This window comes from Phocoena phocoena, chromosome 4 (assembly GCF_963924675.1).
Source record: "Phocoena phocoena chromosome 4, mPhoPho1.1, whole genome shotgun sequence".
Taxonomy (NCBI): domain Eukaryota; kingdom Metazoa; phylum Chordata; class Mammalia; order Artiodactyla; family Phocoenidae; genus Phocoena; species Phocoena phocoena.
The window spans coordinates 80,457,732-80,477,672 of record NC_089222.1 but is presented as its reverse complement, the minus strand read 5'-3'; the positions used below and the strand labels follow the sequence as shown (position 1 = coordinate 80,477,672).

The 19,941-nt window shown below is 41.7% G+C and overlaps 1 protein-coding gene across 1 annotated transcript in view; it reads left to right on the top strand.

The window, feature by feature from the left end:
• CFAP91 (cilia and flagella associated protein 91) overlaps positions 1-19,941 on the top strand; it is a 137,642-nt gene that overhangs the window by 95,025 nt on the left and 22,676 nt on the right. Inside the window, exons 11-16 of the mRNA XM_065875857.1 lie at positions 4,125-4,241; positions 5,699-5,770; positions 6,956-7,102; positions 9,608-9,829; positions 13,502-13,650; positions 14,205-14,296. Of these exons, the coding sequence (XP_065731929.1) occupies positions 4,125-4,241; positions 5,699-5,770; positions 6,956-7,102; positions 9,608-9,829; positions 13,502-13,650; positions 14,205-14,296 (799 nt within the window). The remainder of the gene's footprint in view (positions 1-4,124; positions 4,242-5,698; positions 5,771-6,955; positions 7,103-9,607; positions 9,830-13,501; positions 13,651-14,204; positions 14,297-19,941) is intronic.

The window sequence follows — 19,941 nt, the reverse complement described above, 5'->3', positions numbered from 1 at the left end:
GAAGCTGGGTGCTGGTGTTGAGATGGAGATCTCTGGGAGATTTTCGCTGTTTGATATTATTTGGAGCTGGGAGGTGTCTTGTTGACCAGTGTCCTGAAGTTGGCTCTCCCACCTCGGAGGCACAGCACTGACTCCTGGCTGCAGCACCAAGAGCCTTTCATCCACACAGCTCAGAATAAAAGGGAGAAAAAGTAGAGAGAAAAAATTAGTAGAAGTAGGAAGAAAGGAAGGAAGGAAGGAAGGAAGAAAAGAAGGAAAGAAGGAAAGAAAGGAGGGAGGGAGGGAGGGATGGTTGGAGGAAGGAAGGAAGGAAGGAAGGAAGGAAGGAAGGAAAAAAAGAAGATAAAGTAAAATAAAATAAAGTAAAATATAACGTTATTAAATTAAAAAATAATTAAGAAAAAAAAATTTTTTTAAATGGACGGATAGAACCTTAGGACAAATGGTGGAAGCAAAGCTATACAGACAAAATCTTATACAGAAGCATACACATACACACTCACAAAAAGAGGAAAAAGGGGGAAAAATCATAAATCTTGCTCTCAAAGTCCACCTCCTCAATTTGGGATGATTCGTTGTCTATTCATGTATTCCACAGATGCAGGTTCATCAAGTTGATTGTGGAGCTTTAATCCACTGCTCCTGAGGCTGCTGGGAGAGATTTCCCTTTCTCTTCTTTGTCCTCACAGCTCCCAGGGGCTCAGCTTTGGCTTTGGCCCCGCCTCTGCGTGTAGGTTGCCCGAGGGCGTCTGTTTTTCCGCTCAGACAGGACGGGGTTAAAGGAGCCGCTGATTCGGGGGTTCTGGCTCACTCAGGTCGGGGGCAGGGAGGGGCACAGAGTGCAGGGTGGGCCTGTGGCGGCAGAGGCCAGCGTCACATTGCATCTAGCCTGAGGCTCGCCGTGCGCTCTCCTGGGGAAGTAGTCCCTGGATCCCGGGAACCTGGCAGTGGCGGGCTGCACAGGCTCCCCGGAAGGGAGGTGTGGATAGTGACCTGTGCTTGCATACAGGCTTCCTGGTGGCGGCAGCAGCAGCCCCAGCGTCTCTTGCCTGTCTCTGGGGTCCGCACTTTTAGCCGCGGCTCACGGCCGTCTCTGGAGCTCCTTTAAGCAGGGCTCTTAATCCCCTCTCCTCGCGCACCAGGAAACAAAGAGGGAAGAAAAAGTCTGTTGCCTCTTCGGCAGTTCCAGACTTTTCCCCGGACTCCCTCCTGGGTAGCCGTGGTGCACTAACCCCTTCAGGCTGTGTTCACGCCACCAACCCCAGTCCTCTCCCGGCGCTCCGACCGAAGCCTGAGCCTCAGCTCCCAGCCCCGCCCGCCCTGGCGGGTAGGCAGACAAGCCTCTCGGGCTGGTGAGTGCCGGTTGGCACCGATCCTCTGTGCGGCAGTCTCCCCGCTTTGCCCTCCATACCCGTTGCTGCACTCTCCTCCACAGCTCTGAAGCTCCCCCACTCCGCCACCCGCAGTCTCCGCCCGTGAAGGGGCTTCCTAGTGTGTGGAAACCTTTCCTCCTTCACAGCTCCCTCCCACTGGTGCAGGTCCCATCCCTATTCTTTTGTCTCTGTTTTTTCTTTTGCCCTACCCAGGTACGTGGGCAGTTTCTTGCCTTTTGGGAGGTCTGAGGTCTTCTGCCAGCATTCAGTAGGTGTTCTGTAGGAGTTGTTCCACGTGTAGATGTATTTCTGGTGTATCTAGTGGAGCCAAAACCACTGTAGTCACCCAGGTGATCATTGGAAACACTTCCACATGTCTTCAGAACACAGTACTTTTATCTGCATTAAAAGCCTGTTCAGGGGCTTCCCTGGTGGCGCAGTGGTTGAGAGTCTGCCTGCTGATGCAGGGGATACGGGTTCGTGCCCCGGTCCGCGAGGATCCCACGTGCCGCGGAGCGGCTGGGCCCGTCAGTTATGGCCGTTGAGCATGCGCGTCCGGAGCCTGTGCTCTGCAACGGGAGAGGCCACAACAGTGAGAGGCCCGTGTACTGCAAAAAAGAAAAAAAAAAACACAAAAAAAAACCTGTTCAGGCAGATATCCTTTCTCCTCAATGATTTTCTTAGTGGTGTCTGGGACCGTATCTTCTGCCTCTTGGTCAGCAGAAGCTGCTTCTCCTGTTATCTTGCTTTAAGCCAAACCTCCTTCTAAAACTATCAAACTATCCTTTGCTGGCATTAAATTCTCCAGCTTTAGATCCTTCACCATCCTTTTACTTTAAGTTCTCCTATAATGGCTTCACTTTTTCTTGAATCATATTACGGTCTATAGGTATGCCTTTCATCCTGCACCCACATGAAAGCTGCATTTTCAGCATGCGATAAAAAGGTATTTTGCAAAGATTGCAAGGTTTTCACATCTGCTGGTGTAGCTACAGTGATGGCTTCATGAGTTTCTTTGTCTTTTTTCACAACGGTCCTTACGCTGGATTCGTTTATCTTGAAATGGTGGGCAACTGCAGCTGCAGACCTCAATTTACGGTGCATATCAAGCAATTCAACTTTTTCTTGTAATGTCACGACTTTTCTCTGCTTCTTGGGAGCACTCCCACCATCACTAGTGGCACTTCGTATGGCTCCCATAGTGTTACTCAGTGTTTACAGTATTGCACTAAACACAACGAAGAATATACAAGAACTGCTAGAGATCACTTGTTACTATGACATGCAATTTACTGGAGAGATGAACTGTTCACTCATAGATGATTAGTGTCACCCTACATTTTACGTGGATACTAGCAACACTTGAGCTCACAGCAGAAGCAATAAGAGGTAGTCATGAAATTATTCCAGTAGTATAGTATCTACTACAGTTACTTTTATGCAGTTATGATTTAACACTGCATCTTTACGTTTGTTTACATTTCTTTTGACTTTGAATAACACCCTGTTTGGTCTGTAAGTGTTTAGTGCATAAGTTTTGATAAATTTTAACTTTTTATAGATTTTGTGTATTTTATGGTAGTAAATGATAAAATAGACTAATATCTACATATATTTTATGCATTCATGACACACCTAACTTTTTCAATATTTCTGGGCTATGTGGTTTGTCTGCAAGTTTTAAAAAATTGTCAAAAATCTCCCCCAATTTTTCTAATATATTTATTGAAAAAAATCTATGTATAAGTGGATCCATGCAGTTCAAACCTATGCTGTTCAAGGGCAAACTGTACTTTTAAACTGCTGCTGCTTCCTGTTGATTCATTAGTTTGGATTATCATAGAGCTATTATATATATTTGCCATCAGATTTATTTTCAGGAAACTCGGATGCTCTGTTACAACCATAATAATTGGATGTGGTTCCAAATTTTACTCATAATTTTCATATTTTTATTAATTTCAAGTCTTGGCTTAGTGCTTTATCACTTATTTAAGTGTTTTATCACTTATTTGTGTTTTTATGGAAAAATAATATAAAAATTATGTGATGAAAAAGTAATGAAAGTGTGATTTTAAAATCAGAGAGATCAGAATTTTTGATACTTTTAAGTTAAAAAGTACCCCCTGTGTCTGAAAATGGAACTGATGAACAAAATCTTATGTATAATTTTGGCAGGATTTTTGATGATCAAAAGTAAGAAAATAAAGTGCATGTTTAAACAGAAACACATACACTCTTCCACAAGGAACCATGTTCAAAAATCTTGATGTGTAGGATTTCAAGCCCAAAGTAAAGCTCTCTTCACTTTGAGATAATTGCCATTTAATGCCCCTTAGTTCCCCCATAACAACAAAACATACTAAATATTTCAGTCGTTTACTACACAGGACAATTTTCTATTGCCCAGGCAGTCATTTAAAACAGCAAATTAGCTCATGTGGAACAGTAGGAGTTGGGGGTTTTGCTTGCATATACACATGACAGAACCTTTCAAAAACTCAAAAAAAAAATGTTTAAAGTCTCCAAAACTTTTGATTAAAATGGATACACCTAGAATATGTTTCATGTTTGTTCAGTGGTTAACTTATGCATGGGAATATCATAGGTGCACCCTGGTTTGGACTTTCTCAAACCGTCCTAGCATGGCCATAGAGAAAATTCTTTCTGATATTCAGATCTGTGGCCTAGATTTGGTAGTGGGAAAAAATACAAAGGTAAGAAATGACACTCACTGGTGTGTTATTTCAGGCACTGTTGGAAAAGAAGAATAAGGGCCTCAAAGCAAAGAAACCAATGCGTTTTCTTCAAAGAAAGCCAAAACCTCAACCTCGACTTCCAACTCCAACTTTGGAGATGAATTCCAATGTAAGTTTGAAGGTTCTTTTATTTGAAAAGCTAAATTCAGTATTGCTGTTTATTCTCCAGATAGTTTGGGTTAAAAACAAACCTAACGTTAAGTGTTCATTTCCCAAGATCTGACTTACGTTGCCTTTATCCTTATGTTTCAAATGCACACAAAAAAACAAGCAAAATGAAATGAAATCTAAAGTCAATCCTTTTCAACAATAAAAACACAAAGAAGAAAATCTTCCCAAGAAAAATTGGCATCAGAAGGTAATTCTGATGTACATCAAATAAAAAAAAAAAGATCGAATTATGATCATTTACTGTAACTGTCTTCCCACATGAGGAAGTGGCTGATGACAGCTGGAATTAGAGAGAAATGCAATACCAGAGGTGACATCAAGACTGGCTCAGAGAGTTCACCCTGACCAGGGCCATACCTCACCTTTGCAGGGCCCCAGACTCAGTTTGGTCAACATTCCATAGTTGGTTTGGATTTAAAGGACTGACTCAGACTAAACCTACAAGAAACTGCTGGAGATGCCACAACGCAAATTTGTTACTTTACGGAGAGAAATATAACTGCCTGGTATATCAGGATATTGCTCTTGGGAGGTCAGCTTGTTATCTCCCAGTACAGGGCAGTTCTCACAAGAAGCCAGATTGTACAGAAGGTTGTTGTGCTTTGTCAGAGGGAGGGGAGTTGACAGGAGATCTCACTAGCACCTCCGATAGCTCTGATGTCTCTGGAGGGACTGGAATGCTCCCGCTGACTGGACACGATGTGCTTCTGGGCAGTGTCCCCTTTTCTAGACTTTGTGCCGACCACTGCCTGTGGTTAACACGTTGTCATTCACGAGTGTTAATGCCATTGATTCCACTGTTGATTACTTTTGCACTCAGAGGGGCTTTAAGTAAATTTGCAGACTCTGATCTTTCTGCTTTTGACATACACTTATTTAAGGTGATTTTTATAGATAGCTGATCTTATCCATTATATTCTTATTTTACCAGTTTAGCTAAATTCTTGTGAAAAGCACCTCATTTTCGACTCTGATATAGACCAGCTGTATTCTTTGTCTACGCATGATCAAACATGAAAATACTATTGCAAAAGGGATTTATTAGCAATACTTACTTCTTCAAGAAAGATTTTGCTGGAAAGGAATATAGAAAAAATGAAAATGGCTTAATTTGTAAGGATACCATGACAGTGGGTGAATTTTTTGCTTCTGATGTAATTTATTAATGATATCTTATTTATAATGAAAAAATAATAATGAATTTTAACAATACAGTAAGTAACACTTAAAGTCCTATATGTTCAAAGAGGGATGATGTTTTATTCTCTTTAAATCCTTCTGGCATCTAGCTTTTTGCTAGATATAAATCTTTTGCTTGATATAAATCTTCAAAAAAGTATTTGATGCTGACTGCTGCTGTTCTCAAGCTGCTTGGTTCTCCCTTTGTTCTTTTAGGAAGAAGAAGATATAGAAATGGCTGTGATCTACCTTCAAAAGTTACTCCGGGGCAGAGTCGTTCAGAACATGGTGTGTAGGGTTACAACCACTGGCCCTGTTCTTCTCCTTTGAGAATAGATTTACAGAACGCATATGTGCTTGGTTCCTTGGGGTGAATTGCCTCTTGCACGCTGCTGTCCTGTGGTACTGTGCTCTTGAGTTGCCATAGTTTGCCCGAGTGGCACAGTAACAAGGCAAGAAAGGACCGCCTGCTGTTTGCTGTAGTGTACCCAAGGCAGTGTGAAGCTAATGTCTTCCTTGGAATTGATAAATCCAGCAATTTTCATACCTGAATTTTGACCCTAAACATCACAAGTAGATTCTCTAATTTTCCACAAAGTTGTAATACAATTATCTGTGTTTGTATATAGCTATCAATACCTGAATAATAAATGAAATAGCTAAGTAATAACTACAGTTTTGAACTCTTACCATATGCTCACATTATATGTTCTTTGCTCTACATATATCAGCTCTTTTTCTTTTTTTGTATCAATTACCCATTTTACAGGCGAGTAATATGAGTCTGAGGGGGATTATGTTAACTGCCAAATGCAACTCCGGTCTTCCTGACTAAAAGCTTTAGCCAGATTATTTGTGCCACTAGAGCAAGCTCACGCTTCAGTTTAAAAATGGACTGATATAAAGCCTCAGCTGAAACATTTTTTCTCCCCAGACAGCTGTAACTCTTAAGAGACTCAGTTATGGTGAGTAAGTTCAGGGAGGCTGGATGAACATCCTGTGTTCAGCATTATTCTCGATTCTCCTGCCAGTATTTCCCCAGGAGAAACACGGCAGTTAAGTTCAGACAGCAGATCCTGTATTCCAGGTGAGGGGCAAATCTCTCGGAAAAGAAAGTATGACCATGAAAAATACCACCCCCAGGCTTCTTAGGGAAGGAGCAGAGGAAATGAGGAGAAGGCTCTAGTTTCTTAACATGACCCTATAGTTGTCACCTTGTCTTTGAGAGGCCTTTTAAGAAACTGAGTCAATAACTAACTAACCTATAGCTAAGCTCCTTCTCTGCCTGAGCAGCTGAAGGTGCAGAAGAGAGGGCTGACCGCTAGCTCTGTGGCCCAGACCTGCTCTGTGGCCCCGAAAGGCAGAACAGAACCCTCTGTTGACAAGTGCCTCACAAGTCACTGTCTGCGAGGCCTCGTGCCTGGCACAACGGATGCTGATTTGAAAGTCTCTCTCTGATCTGACTTGACACAGATGTTTGAAGGGAAAGAGAAGCGACTGGAGTTGATCCAGGAGCTGCGCACCAGCCACGCACTGCAAGAAGAGGACAGGCTGGTGAAGAAAGCCGAGAAGCAGGTGACCCTGGCCTTGCAGCGACAGAGGAACTTGCACGAGCACAAGGTTCTTTCCTTTCCTCTCCTTTTCTTGTCCCATTTTCGCCCTTGGTTTTTATTATTATACAAGCAACATTATAGTAACAATAAATGACGTGATGAAAAAGAAACACCCCCCACAAGCCCAGCATTTTTCATCAATGGTGCTGTGGTCCAGAATTTGAATGGGCTGTGCCCTCCCTGAATTGAGTCTGCTCTTAGTTTTTTATTTTTATTTTATTATTATTATTATTTCTTTTTGCGTTATGCGGGCCTCTCACTCTTGTGGCCTCTCCCGTTGCGGAGCACAGGCTCTGGACGCGCAGGCTCAGCGGCCATGGCTCACGGGCCTAGCTGCTCCATGGCATGTGGGATCTTCCCGGACCAGGGCACGAACCCGTGTCCCCTGCATCGGCAGGCGGACTCTCAACCACTGCGCCACCAGGGAAGCCCTGCTCTTCGTTTTTTATTTGCAAAAAGAAAAGAATAAAACCCCACAATTTTGAAAGGTTTTTCTCTTCCAATCTTTCTTAAATATTTGGTGACTCTAATATATTTCAGTGGGAGCTTAGCAGAATGAATAAGTAATTAAAGCAATAAGAAAAAAGTGAGAAATGAGATTTTAAAAACTATCCACACTCATTTATGAGTTTTGGAGCTGTACATAGCTCATACTCCTTAAACTGCATATTATATATGTTAACATGATATTCTGTGACTTTCACCGGGTCGTCTGAGCTCTGTGTGACTGACAATAGCTGCTAATTGCAGCTCTGACCTGACAACTGTAAATGTGTTTCCTACTTTCTTCTGGCATTTGTCTGTAGACACATAGTATTTAATGTTGTTGACTACAGTGTAGATACACTTTTCCTATCTGTCCCACTTATCTGTGAATCAAAATGAAAAAGAACCAATTTGCACAGAGTTTAGTGTTACAAGAAAGTAAACTTGGGACTTCCCTGGCGGTGCAGTGGTTAAGACTCCGCACTTCCAATGCAGGGGGGCGTGGGTTCGATCCCGGGATGGGGAACTAAGATCCCACATGCCGCGCAGTACGGCCAAACAAAAAGAAAGTAAACTCACAACAAAGCTAACATGACCCACCTTTAGTAACAAACATGACTCTTGTGCTGTGAATTAGGCACAAATGTTAAGCAGCCTGGAAACGAGCACCACTTGATCCCTTTTACATGACAGCAGGACCGGGGATGGTCCCTGAGCCATGGGAGCTGGTTTGCAGGGAGGGAGGAAGAAAGCCACAGACTGTGAGACCCAGCAGAGGAACCAGAGAAAGAAGAGGAGAATGCAGACACTGGAGTCTCTAAATCTGGGCATCCTGGAGCCCTGGGAATGATGGAGACAGGCTGCACTTCTGTTCAGACAGGGAGCAGAATGCCCTGGCAGCAGAATACCCAGGACCTGGACGGAAAAATGCCCTCCTTGGCCCCTTCAAGGTTTCTGATTATAGACTTTAGCAGCTACAGCTAAGACAATCCAGGATTTTCAATCCATCTACCTCATTTAGTGGATAAATACTTGATAGACATCATGACAGCTAAGAGCTAAGGGAGGAAATAATGGGAGGAACTGTCACAGAGCCACAAACTCACCCTGCTTGCCTTCAGCTGTTCCTGGATACACCAGTAAGATGCAGGCATCTGGGGGAGTGGGCACCCCACGGGTACCTACAGCAATGCCGATCCTCTCATTTTCTCCTTCTCTCATATTGAGGGAGAATCGTCAGTGTGAGAGCAGCAAGTGCCTGGGAGAAGAGCCTTTTCCCCTTATCCCTGAGGATAAAAGCAGGAGCACAGTACAATCTTCTCAAACACTTTTGTTCCCCCTGTGCCAAAGCCAGCACAGAGAGATCCATAAATAGATACTGTGGCTTACTCCTGGCCAAGAACTCTAGGCCCCTAGCCCTTATTTTACCTCAGTGATTACACAGACATGTAGGCTTGTTTCCTGCTCTGTTAAGATAGTTCTTAATGACTTTGAAATTATTTAAATGAATAAACAGTACTAAGGTTTTCTACTTTCATGTTACTGAAGATCTTAAAATTCCCCAAACTTGTGTTAAAGGACAAAGCATTGAAAAATTAAAAGGTACCATGAGTGAATTTTTAAGAGATTCTATTTTTTTGAACTCCAACATTATCTTTTAATAAAAACCTTGACATTTCCCTTCACGTCTGGGGAGACCCAAGCACTTTACCTTCTGGATAAAATGGAAAGAAAAAAAAAATTCTGTGTGGACACTAACGAATGTTTTGCTAAATCCTCTTTATAATTTGAAGACGATCATCCATCAGTGACTGACTGAGCAATCTACTTTCTCAAGTCTAAGTTTGTATCATAAGCTTTCCTAGTAAAACCCTTGGGATGGGGCCAGTCTGGAGACAATATTCCTAATAAAAACTAAGTGCACTCTGAAAGTGAAGTGACTGTCAAGGATAATCCAGCATCCCTCCTCATAAATCACCATTCTTAGTGGAATCTGTATCCTCATAGTTATATTATTATTTTTAAGGTGTCACTGGTTGAAAACCATTTGGCTGGGCTGGAAGGATGGGTGCTGGCAGACATGTTTGACTTCCTGTCCAAAGAGCTGGTGAGACTGCAGGAGGAGAGGAGGGTCCACGCCCTGGCCATGCTGGCCGAGCGACAGCGCAGGATGCGTGAAGCCGAAGAGAGTGGCCGGCGCCAGGTGGAAGAGAGGCGCCTGCAGGAGGAGGACCAGATATTTAAGGAGGCAAGTGGGGACGTTGCCAGGAAGCTCATGATATGAAATGACTTCCGTATTTTGTTTTTCATTGTCTTCAACAAATAATGTATTGAGTTCCTATGGTATGCCCAGCACTGTGCAAAGGCATTGTGGGCTGCTTTGGAGGGAAAAAACCAGGTGTGGCCCCTTCTCTCCTGGTGCTTAAATCCTATATAACAGGCGAATAAGTGTAGGATCAGAAAATGTGTTAAGTTTCATGAAGGAAACAAATGGGGCCCGGTGACATATTTTGAAGAAGTCACTCTGCTTTGCTGTGTGAACAGGTTGTAGGGGAGGACAGGGTGGAAACAAGGAGACCTGGAAGGAGACTGATGAAGTAACTCAGGCCAGAGTGAGAAATGGGGTAAAGTCAAGTATGATGTCCAGTTTCCGGTGTCAGTGAGTGGGGGAGGTGACGGTTCTATTTTCTGAGGCGGGAAAGCTGAGGGTGGAATAGGTTTAGGGGCAGGAGTGGAATGAAGAGTTTGATTTATATTAAGTTTGAGACATCTTAGTGGAGGTGTCATTTCAGCAGATGGATATACAAGATAGAGTTTCGAAGAGAGATTTTGACTAAAGATACAATCTTGGGAATTAGGAATGCCAGGCTGGTAAATTTGAATTCTGACCAAGACCCAATAGATGTGAAATTCCAAAGTGACCAAGATGCAAACTCAGAGGAAATCTGAGGAACCAGTAATATCTCAAGTCACTCTCACCCTCATCAAGTATACAAAAGCTCAAGTGTTAAAATGGGAGGGGATTTGTGAGGCAGATTTCTTTAAAGGGAGCTGTGCTGTGACTAATTCCCCCAAAAATCACACCCAGAGGTGGCGACGAGTACTTCCCCTTTCTTGGAGAGCTTGATGTGTATTCTTTCAGTTAGGGCGTCTCACCCCCGGAATGGAGAGGAGGAAGCTGGGCAGGCTGAGGGGAGGTGGGCACAGAAGAGGCTGCATGGGCGGCCAGCACACCCAGAATATGCTAAGGCGAAGGCTGTGTGAGTTTCCCTTGTGCAGATGCGGGCCAGATGGGAAAGGCAGAAAGAGCCAACCTGGAACTTAAAAAAATTCCTATCTAAGAGGCTGTCTGAATTGTATTAATATATGTGGATAGTTTTGAGCTCCTCAGGTTAAAAAAAAAAAAATGCTATGTCAAGTTGGGGTCTTCTTATTTGATCTGGGATTCAAAGGATTTACCCAATTCCCATGGAATTAGGATCGACCCCTGAATAGTATTTGGTATGTGTTTTTTCAGATAAGAAATTGATTGAAATTAAACAGACTTCCCATCCTCTACACAGCTTTAAAAAGTTTTGGGTTAAAGCTTTTTAACTATAGTGTGATACAGCCTATAATAATAATTCATATTCTAGCTTCCTACCATCCTAACACATTTTTCCTTAAAAAGAGTTACTGAGGGCTTCCCTGGCGGTGCAGTGGTTGAGAGTCTGCCTGCCGATGCAGGGGACACGGGTTCGTGCCCCGGTCGGGGAAGGTCCCACATGCTGCAGAGCGGCTGGGCCCGTGAGCCAAGGCCACTGAGCCTGCGCGTCCGGAGCCTGTGCTTCGCAACGGGAGAGGCCACAACAGTGAGAGGTCCGCGTACTGCAAAAAAAAAAAAAGTTACTGAAATGTAGAAATTTTTAGCAAACCAGAATTTACTATTCTCTACCTAATAACACTAAGGAAAAACCAGCTGGGATGGGAAGAACCAGTTGGGAGTGAGAATAAAAGGAAAGAGACAGAAGAACCACTATACTCAGAAACACGGAAAGGAAGAAGCTGGTGAAAGGCTTCTAGGAAGGTATCTCTTAAGTGGGAATGATCCCAGGAAATGTCAGCATGTCTAGGAGGGGCAAGAAAGGGTTAAGATGACCCTTCCAGCCTGATTTAAGGAACATTTATGTAAAAAATGTATCCATCTCTGGACCCCAGCATCATTTAAATTCCCTATCTCCCATCATATGACCCTCTTAAAGATAAATATGCTTGCACATAAATATACCAAGTGTACAATATACAAATATACCAAATGTACACGAGTAAATTTCCAGAAAAATAACATGCAGATATTGAGAAACATAGATACAGAAAGTCATAGACTCATATTTTAAACACATACACACTTTTGCACATCTATAAGTTAAGATACACTCACAAACATAAGCCCACATGCACAATAATAGCAGAGATGGGAGGTACACACATATAGCCACCCATACGTTTCCTTATTCACTTACGCACCTACAAGCACAAATGTGTCCAGAAACATACACATTTATAAAGATATATGTAAACACACAAGTACGTGTATTACTAGAGGTGAACCAAATTAAACTTTCCACCTCTGAACTATTACAAGACTCAACTGTCTAATCGTTCCATCTAGGTGTGACTTGTTTCCTGAATAAGTCTGTGGTCTCCATGGGAGCAGGCACATGCCTTCCACAGCACCAGCATAGCCCTCTGTACATAACAGACTTTAAGAAAATATATTTTGGTTGGTTGGTTGGTTGTTCGGTTGAACTGTATTAAACTGGTCATTGGGTCTCTCCCATAAGGAAGGCATAGGGATTCAAGGTTATGGACTTGGTGTTTTACAGGTAGATATTCAGTAAACATTTCATATTCAGAGTCCTGCTGCAGTGCCAGTCAAGAAGCAGGTACTGAGTTGTTACTGAGTCCCAAGCATTATCTCAGACACAAAGAAATACACACACATTAAATAAAAAGTGCCCTTCCCCCAAAGCTCAAAATCTGTTGAGACAGAATGCATACAAAACTAAGTATGACACCCTTGATGCTTGTGATACTTCCTTGGTATCCATCTGTAAAACAGGTAAAACTAAACTGTATTATTTATGGTTGCATACTTAGGGAGCACAGCCCTAAAGAATAGGAAGTCTTTACCATAAACTCATGAGAGTGGGAAGGGTCTGTGGTCAGGTAGAACTCACAGTGACCTCTGGGATCCTAGCAGTGGCTTGACCCTCATTCATTGCACTGTACATTTATGTGCTCTGCACTTTTCTAAATGTATAGTCTATATTCTTTCAAGAAAGCTTTAAAAAGAAGCAGTCCAGGGCTGAGAAGATAGTTAAAAAAATTCACCAGAGACCCAGGATCCTTCTAGCTTCCTGCTTTTCTGTCCCTTGGGTGTGACCCTCATGGCAGTTTAAGATAACTGGTGCTCCTGCATTTCGTCCCCATGAAATGAGAAATGAAAAGAGAGAGAGAGAAAAAAAAAAGCTACGTCTTTCCCTGTAAGAATCCTTTAAGAGGAATAAAGGAAGGACATTGTGTAATACATCTTAGTCTCTGCCACAGTTAGGTAGCTTGACCAAATTACACTGCTGGTAAGAACAAAGCCAGGATCCAAAACAGGGTTATTGACTGAAGCCCATGATCTTTCTGCAGTGTTGTATCGCCCACCCCATAATTCTAAAATGAGCCAGATAGGTAGGGGCTTCCCAGAGTGGGTAGATAGGTGGATTAGAAACAGACTATCTATAGTTTAAAAAAAAAGAGTAATGAATGAGGGGACTACTGATGAATGAAGTAGATGTGCTAAAAATGTCGACCAATATTCATGCATTTTTCTTGTGTACAGTAGTAACATTCCTATTCTGAGTAACTGGAGTATTTTGGGGTTTTGCAGGTAATTAAAGTTCACCAAAGTACTGTAACTTCCTATCTGGAGGATATAATACTGAACACTGAAGAGAATACTGCAGAAGAACAAGCCAGGGCAGAAATAGAGAAGATGGCTGAGGAAATCAATGACATTGCTTATGAAATGGAAAGCCGGTGTGTACCAAGGGGACAGATGGTGGGATGGACAGCCTTTTGCTGTTACTCATATGTATTTTTCAAGAGCTTAAGATTTTACCACCAAGGAGAAACAAATATATAACTCATGCTTCAGTATGCATTGTTTTAGCAGCAGCCAGCAGGCCTATACCTTTGTATGGTAAGAGCATTGGGAATAGAATTTTCAGTTATCCTCTGCAGTCTGGAGCACTTTCATATTTCTTACTTTTAGAATATCACAAAGCATGAAAGCAATGTGATTAAGTATGTCCAATTTTACTTGGACATCACCGCAGGGTTTCTGGCTTCCATTTGTAAGTTGTATCTCTAACACTCCCGTCCTGGTAGGCAGGCTAAGTGGAGGACAAATTTGGATTTTCCATGGAGTTAACCAAACTCACCAGGAATGTGCTACTTCAGATCACTTAAGGAAAAGGCAGTGGTGGGATTTGAGCAGTGGAGTTCCTTACACAAACAAGGAGGATCCAAGTATAAATCGGCAGCTCAAGTAAGGCAACAAAGGAAATACTCGTTTGTTTTTTACTTTTTAGTCGAACTCAGCTTCAGTCAGAGGAGATCGTTGCCGAGTTGGTTTATAGTTTCCTGATCCCAGAGTTGCAAAAGGACTTTGTCAAAGAAAAAGGTAAGCCAATGCAAATGTTCCACGTGATGATGTGTTTTTTTTAATTTTTATTTATTTATTTATTCATTCTTTTTTGTTTTGTTTTGTTTTGTTTTGTTTTGCGGTACATGGGCGTCTTACTGTTGTGGCCTCTCCCGTTGTGGAGCACAGGCTCCGGACGCGCAGGCTCAGCGGCCATGGCTCACAGGCCCAGCCGCTCCGTGGCATGTGGGATCTTCCCAGACTGGGGCACAAACCCGTGTCCCCTGCATCGGCAGGCGGACTCTCAACCACTGCGCCACCAGTGAAACCCTATTCATTCATTTTTGGCTGTGTTGGGTCTTCATTTCTGTGCGAGGGCTTTCTCTAGTTGCGGCGAGCGGGGGCCACTCTTCATCGCGGTGCGCGGGCCCCTCACTGTCGCGGCCTCTCTTGTTGCGGAGCACAGGCTCCAGACGCGCAGGCTCAGTAGTTGTGGCTCGCAGGCCTAGCTGCTGCCCGGCATGTGGGATCTTCCCGGACCAGGGCTCGAACCCGTGTCTCCTGCATTGGCAGGCGGATTCTCAACCACCGCGCCACCAGGGAAGCCCGTGATGATCTTTTTAAAGGTAGAAACTATTTTCAATATTCCAGAGATTTAAAACTGAGCAGAGGTATGGGGAAAATTCTGAAGGAGAATCACTGCATTTTCTTATTTCAGAGGTCAGGTTCCCTCGATGCTGACTGCAGAATATAATCACCTCTAGTATGGATGGGTGCAGTTCTAATAAGTTTGATGGAGCGTCAAAATCCAAACCTTCTTGAAGAGGCAATTCCCGAGGGGTGGGATGGAGGGTTGGTGGGGGGTGGGAGGCTCGAGAGGGAGGGGATGTATGTATATGTACAGCTGATTCACTTTGTCTACAGCAGAAACGAACACACCATTGTAAAGCAACTATACTCCAATTAAAAAAAAAAAAGAGGCAGTTTCCAGATTCCCAGAAGAGGTGTATTTTGGTGGTTGTTGTTTTGGTTTGGTTTTCATTGAAATATAGTTGATTTACAATATTATGTTAGTTTCAGGTGTACAGCAAAGTGATTCAGTTTATATATATATCTTCTCTTTTCCACTGTAGGTTATTACAAGATACTGAATTTTGTTCCCCAGGCTATACAGTGAATTGTTGTTTATCTGTTTTATATATACTTGCGTGTATATGTTAATCCTATACTCCTAATTTATCCCTCCCCCACCTCTTTCCCCTTTGGTAACCATAAGTTTGTATTTTGTAATTTGATTTTTTTTCAATGTAAAGCAAATGTTGAGAATATACAGGGTTTTCCAACTGTAGTAGCCTTTTGCAGGCAGGGCATGTGCAAGGCACGTGTTGAAAAGCTGAGAAGCCTGACAGACCTAAATTGACTCTGCAGCTCTGCGTGAGTCACAATATCTCCTGTTCCTGCCAGGACTGATCTCAGTATAAATATCCTCACTTATCGTTTGCCAAAAGTGGCATGTTTTTAAAGATTGATGCTTTTAGTCGATAGAGAAGGAGAAAAAAATATGTATTTTTAAAAACAGTGTTCTTCCGGAGCTTTCAGACTATTGGTGACAGTCCTGATCCCAGAGGGAAGGATGCAACCAGAAGATTAATATTTAAGTGATAGGGAGGGAGGGAGACACAAGAGGGAAGAGATATAGGAACATATGTGTATGTATAACTGATTCATTTTGTTATAAAGCAGAAACTAACACACCATTGTAAAGCAATTATACCCTAATAAAGATGTTAAAAAAAAATATTTAAGTGAAATAAGAGCTTGGGAGGCTTTAGAGTTTGCAGGGGAATTCTAGACAGGTTTAAGAGAAGTGTTAATATTTAAGATCACGTAACCAGTGAGAAAGGAATCGTAGTTTTAATGCATTGGACGAGAACAAAGAAATATCTTGTTTTCCCATTACATGATTGTACTTTTTTAAACCAGTACCCACCCCAGCAATAAGCATCTAGTTTGTTCCCAGTGCGTTTTCCTATAAATAGCAGTGAACACCCTGGGCACGCTTCTGAGAGTAAACTCCTAGCAGTACACTGCTGGAAATAAGGTATGTGTGTTGTATATTTTGATAGATACCACCAAACTGCCCCCACAAAAAGACTGTTCTAATTCACACTCCCATCAACAGTGTATGATAGTGCCTCTACCAACAAAATTTAATTTTGTTAAATTAAATCAAATAATACTTTTCTATCACCTTATATTATAAAAGGGATCTTATGTTTTCTAGATCCTTAAGAAAATATGCAACTCCTTGCTCCTTCTCCTCTGTCCAAGGTGAGGCCAACCTGCTTCAGATCAATTCCACCTGAGGGAACTGAAGGAGGGGGGAAATCCTCTGTTTAATAGTTACTAGTTTGTGACCCCTCCTCCCCAGCTTCTCCTGGCTCTGAGGGGAAGGAGCTGGAGGGGGCAGGAGATGTAAAGGAATCAGTGGGACTTGTCTGTGGGCAAGCTGGGCAAGTCCTAACTTCTTCCCTTTGTGTGGATGTAGCCCAAACGAAGAAAGCCACCTGGACAGGGAGCACACACTAGGGCCTTTTGTTTCTCGTTCCAAATAAGACATCCATGTGTTATACTCTTTACCCCAAATTAAGTAATATTACATACAGACCGTTTGAGATATCTCATTATTAATTTTTATTTGGATGAATTAAAAAAAATTTTTTTATTGAGGTCTAGTTGATTTATAACATTATATTAGTTTCACGTGTACAACACAGCGATTTAAAATTTTATAGATTATACTCCATTTAAAGTTATCATAAAATATTGGCTATATGCCCTGTGCTCTATAATATATCCTTGTAGCTTATTTATTTTATATGTGGTAGTTTGTACTTCTTAATCTCCTACCCCTATCTTGCCCCTCCCAACTTCCCCTTTCCTCACTGGTAACCACTAGTTTGTTCTCTATATTTGAAGATCTGTTTCTGTTTTGTTAAATTCATTTGTTTGTTTGATTTTTTTAGATTCCACGTGTAGTGAAAACATACAGTATTTGTCTTTGTCTGACTTACTTCACGAAGCATAATACCTTCCAGGTTGATCCATGTTGTTGTAAATGGCAAAATTTAATTCTTTTTATGGCTAGGTAGTATTCCATTGTGTGTGTGTGTCTACACACACACACACACACACACACACACACACACACCATGTCTTTTTATCCATTCCTCTATTAATGGACACTTAAGTTGCTTCCATTTCTTGGCTATTGTAAATAATGCTGCTATGAACATTGGGGTACATGTATCTTTTCCAATTAGTATTTTCATTTCTTCAGATACATACCCAGGAGTGGGACTGCTGGATCATCTGGTAGTTCTATTTTTACTTTTTTGAGGAACCTCCATACTGTTCTCCAAAGTGGTTGCATCAATTTAAATTCCCACTGACATTGCATGAGGGTTCCCTTTTCTCCACACCCTCTCGAACATTTGTTATTTGTGGTCTTTTTGATGATAGCCCTTCTGACAGGTGTGAGGTGATATCTCACTGTGGGTTTGATTTGCATTTCTCTGATGATTAGCAATGTTGAGCATCTTTACATGTGCCTGTTGGCCAATCTGTATGTCTTCTTTTTTAAAAAAATGTTTATTCAAGGGACTTCCCTGGCAGTCCAGTGATTAAGACTCTGCACTCCCACTGCAGGGGGTGTGGGTTTGATCCCTGGTAGGTGAACTAAGGTCTCGCATGCCACGGCCAAAAAAAAATGTTTATTCAAGTCGTCTGTCCATTTTAAATTGGGTTTGTTTTTCTGATATTGAGTTGTATGAGCTATTTATATATTTTGGATAATAATCCTTTATTGGTCTTACTATTTGCAAATATTTCTCCCATTCAGTAGGTTGTCTTTTCATTTTGTCAATGATTTTCTTTGCTGTGCAAAAGCTTTTAAGTTTAATTAGGTCCCATTTATTTATATTTGCTTTTCTTTCCTTTGCCTTAGGAGACAGAGCCAAAAAATATTGCTACAATTTATGTCAGTGTGTTCTGCCTGTGTTTTCTTCTAGGAGTTTTATGCTTTCTGCTCTTACATTTAGGTGTTTAATTCATTTTTCATTTAATTCATATATGGCCTTTATTATGTTGATGTATGTTCCCTCTACACCCACTTTGTGGAGGAGACGTTTTATCATAAATGAATGTTGAACTTTGTCAAAAGCTTTTTCTGCATCTATTGTGATGATCATATGGCTTTTATTCTTCAGTTTTTTTAATTTAATTTTTATTTTATATTAGAATATAGTTGATTTACAATGTTGTGTTAGTTTCAGGTGTACACCAAGGTGATTTAGTTATACATATACATATACCCATTCTTTTTCAGATTCTTTCCCCATATAGGTTATTACAGAATATTGAGTAGATTTCCCCGTGCCATACAGTAGGTCCTTGTTGGTTAGCTATTTTATATATAGTAGTGTGTTAATCCCAAACTCCTAATTTATCCCCCCCCACCATCTTTTCCCTTTGGTAACCATAACTTTGTTTTTGAAGTTTGAGCCTGTTTCTGTTTTGTGAAGAAGTTCATTTGTATCATTTTTTTTATATTCCACATATAGGGGATATCATATGATATTTGTCTTTTGTCTGACTTCAGTTAGGATGATAATCTTCAGTTAGTATGACAATGCCATGTTTCTGAATATGGCATTAATTTTTAATGGCTGAGTAGTATTCCATTGTATATATGTACCACATGTTCTTTATCCATTCCTCTGTTGATGGACATTTAGGTTGCTTCAGTGTCTTCACTGTTGTAAATAGTGTTGCAATGAACTAGGGGTGCGTGTATCTTCTTGAATTGTGGTTGTCTCCAGATATATGCCCAGGAGTGGGATTGCTGGGTCATATGGTAGTGCTATTTTTAGTTTTTTAAGGAACCTCCATACTGTTCTCCATAGTGGTTGTACTAATTTAAATTCCCACCAACAGTGTAGGAGGGTTCCCTTTTCTCCACACCCTCTCCAGCATTTATTGTTTGTAGACTTTTTTTTTTTTAATTTTTTTTTTCTTTTAAACATCTTTATTGGGGTATAATTGCTTTACAATGGTGTGTTAGTTTCTGCTTTATAACAAAGTGAATCAGCTATACATATACATATGTTCCCATATGTCTTCCCTCTTGCGTCTCCCTCCCTCCCACTCTCCGCATCCCACCCCTCCAGGCTGTCACAAAGCACCGAGCTAATATCCCTGTGCCTTGCGGCTGCTTCCCCCCAGCTATCTACCTTACTACGTTTGTTAGTGTGTATATGTCCATGACTCTCTCTCGCCCTGTCAAAACTCACCCTTCCCCCTCCCCATATCCTCAAGTCCGTTCTCCAGTAGGTCTGCGTCTTTATTCCTGTCTTACCCCTAGGTTCTTCATGACTTTTTTTTCCTTAAATTCCATATATATGTGTTAGCATACGGTATTTGTCTTTCTCTTTCTGACTTACTTCACTCTGTATGACAGACTCTAGGTCTATCCATCTCATTACAAATAGCTCAATTTCATTTCTTTTTAAGGCTGAGTAATATTCCATTGTGTATATGTGCCACATCTTCTTTATCCATTCATCCGATGATGGGCACTTAGGTTGTTTCCATCTCTGGGCTATTGTAAATAGAGCTGCAATGAA